The sequence below is a fragment of the Macrobrachium rosenbergii genome, chromosome 22 (genome assembly GCF_040412425.1).
Source record: "Macrobrachium rosenbergii isolate ZJJX-2024 chromosome 22, ASM4041242v1, whole genome shotgun sequence".
Lineage (NCBI taxonomy): Eukaryota > Metazoa > Arthropoda > Malacostraca > Decapoda > Palaemonidae > Macrobrachium > Macrobrachium rosenbergii.
This window is the reverse complement of record NC_089762.1, coordinates 34,683,391-34,690,890: the sequence shown is the minus strand read 5'-3', so window position 1 is coordinate 34,690,890 and position 7,500 is coordinate 34,683,391. Positions and strand designations below refer to the sequence as shown.

The 7,500-nt window shown below is 36.9% G+C and overlaps 1 protein-coding gene across 17 annotated transcripts in view; it reads left to right on the top strand.

Annotated features, from left to right (window-relative positions):
- Window positions 1–7,500, top strand: part of LOC136850738 (protein abrupt-like) — a 340,568-nt gene that overhangs the window by 120,907 nt on the left and 212,161 nt on the right. For 2 of the 17 annotated variants that reach the window (XM_067124644.1, XM_067124643.1), the window contains exon 6: window positions 4,772–7,306. The exons of 14 other annotated variants lie outside the window; for them this stretch is intronic. In XM_067124644.1, coding sequence (XP_066980745.1) covers window positions 4,772–5,577 — 806 coding nt within the window. In that variant the 3' untranslated portion in view covers window positions 5,578–7,306. Of the gene's footprint in view, window positions 1,505–4,771; window positions 7,307–7,500 lie in introns of those variants that run through there. One more of the 17 variants, XM_067124637.1, reaches the window with a different exon arrangement.

Sequence of the window (7,500 nt, the reverse complement as noted above, 5' to 3'; positions counted from 1 at the left end):
CATACTCCATATGGATATGTATGTTTGTATATGTAGATATTAAGTAATATATGAAATTAAGACTTATTCACAAGGAATGTATAGTAACGTATTGTGGTGGTACCCCAAATTTTATTGTCAGTCTCTCCTTCTCTCAGGCTCTCTGTCTGTCTGTCTCTTTATCTCTATCTCTCTCTCTATCTCTATCTCTCTAGCTCTGTCTCTATCCATCTATCCCTCTCGCTTTCATATTTGTAGGTATATTTGCGCATATATATTGTACATTAAGCTGTCTATTGACATCTTTGTATATAAATTATGATAATTATTTCTAGATGATGTTTTATCATTTCTGAAGACCAAAACAACAACTTGATCCTAATAGAATACATTGCTAGTTTCTAGAAGAGAGCAAAATGTAACGAAGTATCCTACCCGCTTGTGTTGATGAGGGTTTGGGAATGATAAAAGAGTGGCTGATTTGCATTTATTAGAGAGAATTAATTAGCTGGAGTAAGGGTACTCAAAATGAACTCTATCTCTCCCTCTCTTTCTCTCTGTGGATTTCATGTAACTAGATAACTCTCTCGGCTTATGAACGATAGAGCCTAGGCTTGAGTTCCTTTTGAGGATATGAAGAAAATAGCATTGGTTTTTTTTACACGTGGGAAGAAGAAGAAGAAGAAGGAGAGAGAGAGAGAGAGAGAGAGAGAGAGAGAGAGAGAGAGAGAGAGAGAGAGAGAGAGAGAGAGAGAGAGGTGGGGCGGGGGAGTGGAAATATTAACGGACACGAGAGATCGGTGCTTGTTCAGACTTTATGCCATCATTTAATATAATAATAATAGTAATAAGAAAAATTGGAAGGCCATCCACAAGGTAATCCTCACCCTGTGAGGACTGCCTAAGGAACAATATGTCGCCCTTGCTTTCACAAAACCAGCTAAATATAACACCACGAGCGATCTCTCTCTCTCCCTCTATGTCTCTGGGTAGCGTTTGTTCTAATCAAGGTTACTGTGCGAATGGTCTGTTTCAGAATCTATTCCTCATTTAATTTACACTTGAATAAAGGTCTAATTTCCTTTCAGTTCCTCTTCTTATATTTTAACTTCTGTTCGAATGTTTATCACTCGCATATCAGGAAGTTATTTCGTATTTCCCATAGAGTCGTGCAATTCCTGTTCATTAATAATAGTTTTCTTTTTTTTATTATTTGCAATTAGTATCGTTTCCGTGTGTCAGTGTTTTAGAATGGTACCACTTTCTCGACTCTCGTTCCTCGCAGAAAAGATTTCCTATAGATGTATAAGATCATTTTCGTGTCAGACATTATCTGTATTGCGTCGTAATAAGCGAGACGGCCAGGTTGTAAGATAATTTTAATGGTACAAGTAGATGAACAAATCTTTTTTTTTTTTCAGTGAGCGTCGTAATCAAATTCTTTGCCAAAGACAGTGCGTTCATTATTATTATTATTATTATTATTATTATTATTATTATTATTATTATTTGAAGGGAATAGACCCTCTTTTAAACAGGTCTTATTAAAAAGGATGGCTGTATTATGCGAATTTGTCTTATATAGTGTCTTTTCTGTTTTCCTTATGAATCATAAGGAAAATAGAAAAAGACACTATATAAGATAAATTCATAATACAACCATCCTTTTTATTATTATTATTATTATTATTATTATTATTATTATTATTATTATTATTATTATTATTATTATTCTCGGCTTGGTACTGTGACGTGGCCATCATATCGTTCAGCCACGAATTCCCGTACAGTTTTTTTTGGTGCAATAATGATTTTTCTTTTTTTTTTTGTCTTCCCGTTTGTTCAAGCTTTATAATAAATATTTATAATATTTATACGCCCCGCCCGACCTATTTATTGGCGCCCAGGAAATGAAATAATTAAGAATTGTTATTTTTTTTCCCTCGAGCTGTTTGATGTCCCAGGCATTCAGAAATGAACTGGGGACGGTGATTAAGGCTCAAGTCGAATCAATAGAATATGTTCTGCAGTCAAAGGTAAAATCTTCACTTAGTTGTTATAACGATTAACATAGCTGCATTTGCTACCTGTACCTCGTTGTTGCCCTAAGGGAAAAGACCTGCATTTATTTATTCGATTGCTTGCTCGCTACTCTCATACCATGTCAGACTTTGATTTTCGAATTTGCAATTGTTCCGTGCAATATCTCTTGTAGCATTACTTTGTAAGATATGTATCGCATTCGTGGATGCTATTTATAACAGTAGAGAGATAAGGAATTTGTATTCGTTGAGTGCTCGAGTGCTGTAGATGTCCTTATTTATTTATTTATTGGTATACTTATGTATTTATTTGACGTGTGTTAAAGTTCAGCGTGTTCGTTTCAAAGCGCTCTTCGCGTACGAACGAGCGAGCGAGCGAGCGTATGCGTGCGCATGCGCGTGTGTGTTTCATCTATGCATATGTTGTGAATGGTTGAGTGTGTAAATACAAGTAGCTGGACATTTTTCATGAATGGTTTGAATGTGTCTTTTTTTTTTTCTTTTCATTCACCAGAGGAAATCATATACATTTATTATTATGAATCTTATCATTGAGTGGCCAGTGTTGTGGCAAGTGCCAACTTAATGTAGATCTTTTTTCAAAGAAAATAAATGGGAAAATATGGATGCATTTTATTGACCTTGGCAGAACCAGAAATCGACGATTCTCTCCTTTTAGGTAACTAATAGCTAATGTTGTGTTTCGATTTCTTTGGACCCTATACCTGTTTCTCGTGTTATTTCATTAGTCTTTGGTTCTCTGTCGCTGAAATAGTGACTTGACTGGATTGTGATAATCTTGAAGAAAGCTAAAAAAAAAAAAACGAAAATTGAGATAAAGTCAAAATCATCTGGTCCGGTCGAGAGCTTGACAGATTAGCAAGATTTTTTTAAATTTTTTTTATTTTTTTTAACTAACACCAAGATTTGTGTCACGACTTGGAAAATCCAGTTTGGAGTTCAGGGTATTCATGTATTCTATATTAAGTAAATATCCTTGCTTTCTCGGTATTTCCATGCTTTTCGTCCACAGCAATTGTAATATAATGACGGTCATTTTAGGCATATGAATGTGATGCTTCATGTATTCCAGTCAATTTTAGACGACGGGTGTATTTAGTTGTCTTTCTTTTATGACGACAAATGTTATGCTTCTGTTGAAATGACTTTCATTTTTATATTTGCCGGTTTTTTAAGAGTCAAAATACTGACCATCATTTTATTATGTAGGTTTTTAAGAGACAAATAGTATGCTTCTATTGAAATGACTTTCATTTTTATATTTGATAGTTTTTTTAAGCGGCAGAATACTATTATTTTATTATGTAGGTATTTTAAGAGAGAAATAGTATGTCTGAATTGAAGTGACTCATTTTTATATTTGAGGGTTATTTTAAGGGGCAGAATACTGATTGTTATTTTATTATATGTAGGTCTTAGCACAATACTGATTATTATTTTATTATGTAAGTTTTTCAAGAGACAAATAGTGTCTCAATTGAAATGACCTTCATCTTTATGTATGAGGGTGGAGGCAAATTACTGACTTTCATTTTATTATGTGGGTTTTTAAGAAACAAATAGCATTTTCTATTGAAGTGTCTTCCATTTAATTATTTAGGTTTTTTACAACAAACGGTGTTTTTATGGAAGTGACTTTCATTTCATCTTATAGGGTTTTTGATGACAAAAAGTAACTATTGAAAAGTCTTTCACTGTTTGCATAGGTTTTTTTTTTTATAGGACAGACAGTAAGTTTCTGTTGCACTGCGTTCCATTATATATTTTAAGTTTTTGTATTATTTTAACGACAGATTGTGTGTTTCACTTGCAGTGACTATCATTTCCTTATTTGGGGTTTAAACATTCACGGTCACAAACGGCTACCCTATCTCACCTCATTGTGTGCCTCGGGCAAAAGTAAATTCTCAGTGCCACGCTGTTACATTTTGATTACGACTACCAAAATTAACATTTAACATTTTCGCTGGATTTGGATGACAAATTATTAGGTTAAATCTGTAGCTAACTTTCATGTGGTGGTGATTGGATTGTTCATATGTTTACCGTATTCTGTCGTTGTTTATACTGTCCACATTTGTGTACTGTTGTCAATTTTGTTGCCACCTTTTGTGGGTTACACTGTGTTGTCACTGTTTTTGTTGCCTTTTTAAATTAGGATAATGTGGGGTATAGAGAACTTTTTGTTTATGTAACGTTATTGTATTTCCACAGGTATAAACTCTGGGACATATATATATATATATATATATATATATATATATATATATATATATATATATATATATATATATATATATATATATATATATATATATATATATATATATAGTAAATACCATTTAAGGTGTATTTAATGTAGTTTTGTGGTTGTTAGCTCAAGTTGGTTGGTATGATTTGATATCAAGATCATATTTTAATCATTAATGGTGTTGGGTATGACGATTGGCGACCTTTAGCAAAATGGTGATGTTTTATACACTGACAATGATGATAGTGTTGTGCGAAGTTGGAAAGAAAGAAAGAACAAAAGGAAGGAAGGAAGGAATAAGAGAGAGAGAGAGAGAGAGAGAGAGAGAGAGAGAGAGAGAGGAAATAATAATAATAATAATAATAAAAAGATGGAACTGTTAAGGTGTTTAGACTAACAATTGATATAAAAGGCTGGGTTGCTGCAGTGACCGTCGGCCGCCCCACAGTCTAAGGTATCTTGTGTTTTGGTTTTTCAGGTGGGCGGCGGTCACTGCTGCACACGGCCTGCGTCTGTCCGTACTGCAACAAGGTGATCAGTAACAAGTATAACCTGAAGACGCACATTCTGGACAAACACACCGTCCAAACCGAACGGTTCCCTTGCGAGCTGTGTGGGCGCGTCTACTCCACCAAGCACTCCCTGGCCACCCACAATTCCACCGTGCATCGCGGCGACCGCGCCGCCGCCGCCGCCCACCACCACCACAACCTCCATCACCATCACCACCACCATCATCACCAACAACAACAACAACAACAACAGCAACAGCATCTGCACCATTCACAGCAGCAGCATCACCATCACGCCCATCATCACCTCTCCCGCACGTCTCCCGCAAGCAGCAGCTCCAACAACACCACCACCTCCTCCTCCAACACTACAACAACAACAGCAAATACATCTTCTCACAACCCCGGTTCCTCTTCTTCTTCCGCCTCGTCCTCATCCAACTTGAACGTCAGTCTGGGCGTGCATCTGGATGACGCGAATCCACAGTCATCCATTCATAATTCACAGCAGCAGCAGCATCAGTCTTTGGCAGCATTCTCGCCCGAGCAGCAGCAGCAGCAGCATCACCAACAGCAGCAAGTGCCGAGTATTGTTCCCACGTCAACTTTAACTTCGTTGATTAACCAACCGGGCCCGTCCTTAGCCGAAATGGCAGCCCAGTTACCCCCGGCCAACCTGGAGGGCGGCCCGACCCACGAGGAAGTGCAAGCCTTGGCCCAGAGCGTGGCACAGTCGCTGCCCCCTTTTGCCTCCTTCCCGAAAATGGAGTAACCGAGATGACCCTAAACCTCCCTCCTCCAGCTGACTTCATTATGGAGTAACCGAGATGACAACCCCTAAGCTGACTTCATTATGGAGTAACCGAGATGACCCCCTCAGCTGACTTCATTATGATTCACATATTATTCATCTCTTCGTTTTTCTTCCCGTGTTCCCCCTTTATTGCCTGCCCTCTGTCCACGCATGCTAAGGGAAGAGAAAGAAAATAAAATAAAATAAAAAAGGCTCCGTTATGTCGCTAAGATGAAGAAGATGTAAGTCTTTCAGAGACGTGTGTATTTTTTTTTTTATCACTGTTGCCATATTGGCCAGGTTGCCATGAACTCAGTGCTGACGGCCGAATTGCGGTTGTTTTGGTGCCATTGTGCTGAATGCCTGCTTCCCCTCCCCCCTCCCCTACCCAGTCTCCCTTCTAACCCCCCTCCCCTCCCCTTTGTGCATTTTTCTCTTTCTGTTCCCCTAAAGATGCTTTCAGATGTGACATGCTTTGAAGATAATGAAATTTGGTGGAACTGAATCGACTGCAGCCGCCTCCGCCTTTAAATACTGAGAGAGAGAGAGAGAGAGAGAGAGAGAGAGAGAGAGAGAGAGAGAGAGAGAGAGTTAGTATGTTCGTGTTCCAATTAATATTTTGCGTTCTTGAGAAAGAACATCTCGCCAGAAATGTAATGTAGTTGGTTTGTTTTCAAAGTTGTATAAGAGTCTTCGCATTGCATTATTCAACTTTCCGCATTGAACGTCGTCAGCGTATTGCACAAAAATGAAGAGTGACTTTTGAATGTCTCATTTGTTTATGTAACTTGAAAATCAGTGAAGGTATTTTATTTTAACTGTCACTTTCAGACGTCTGGGTCATTTTATGTAAAGGTTTTTGACGTTAGAAAACGCCTTGGTCCGGAAAGGTTTCGTATTTTACTGTGCTTTCGAAAAAAAAAAATTGTAACGTACGGTGTTCTTGGTCGTTAATTGAACAAACTACAAACTTTGCTTTGATAAAATGGAACAACAAACTTTGTTTTCCAGATAAGAAATCCGTTTCCGATTTAGATATGTTTCTCGTAACCTGTGAGTGAGCCCATTAATGTCATTTTTTTTTTACTTTTGCTTTTATAGTATTTTGATTTTTCGTTTAATAATTGCATCTTTCCACAAATGTATGTCTGTCTGTATGGCTGAGGATAGCCTCTTTCACAAAATAGCGTATTCTGAAAATTTTGTACAGCTGTCTATGAAAACATTTCTTTCCACAAAATAGCTTACTTTACATATTTTGTACAATTGTGTATGAACGGGTAGATTCCTGTGAATTCATGTGTCAGTTTGTGAAAACACACACACACTGACTCTGTGCCAAATGTTTATCGATCTGTTGTCGTCAGTTGATGTGTATGCTCCCTTAATGATAGTTGAAACCCCCTTCCTATATTTTTAAGGTACTTAAATATCGATGCTTGTTCCGCATCTTGTTTATTTGATTTTATTTCTTTTTTTTTTTCTTTTTTTTTTTGTTCGAAAATGTTAATGGATCAGTTGTAATAGCCGTCAGATTTATTTTTTTCTGTTTTCTTGTTAAGAGCAGCTTACCGTTATTTTTTGTTAGCCTGAAGTTCAGTATTATAGTGTTCTGTTTGTTACGTGTGACTTTTGAGATACTTTTTGTTTATGAAATTGGAATTCTTGCAATAAAACTATATATACCAATTTTTGGCGAAGACATACATATTTATTATTTTTGCGATCCTTACCCCAACTTTTCTTCATTATAATAGCTGAACACATACAATGTTCATGGTTATTTGACAGCAACGTTTTTATTATTTTGCTGGCCATAATTTCATCGCCGATGGATGGACCATTTTGTTAAGCCCCTGTTTTCGTTGAATTTTTCCCCCCAGTCATTAATTTCTATTCATT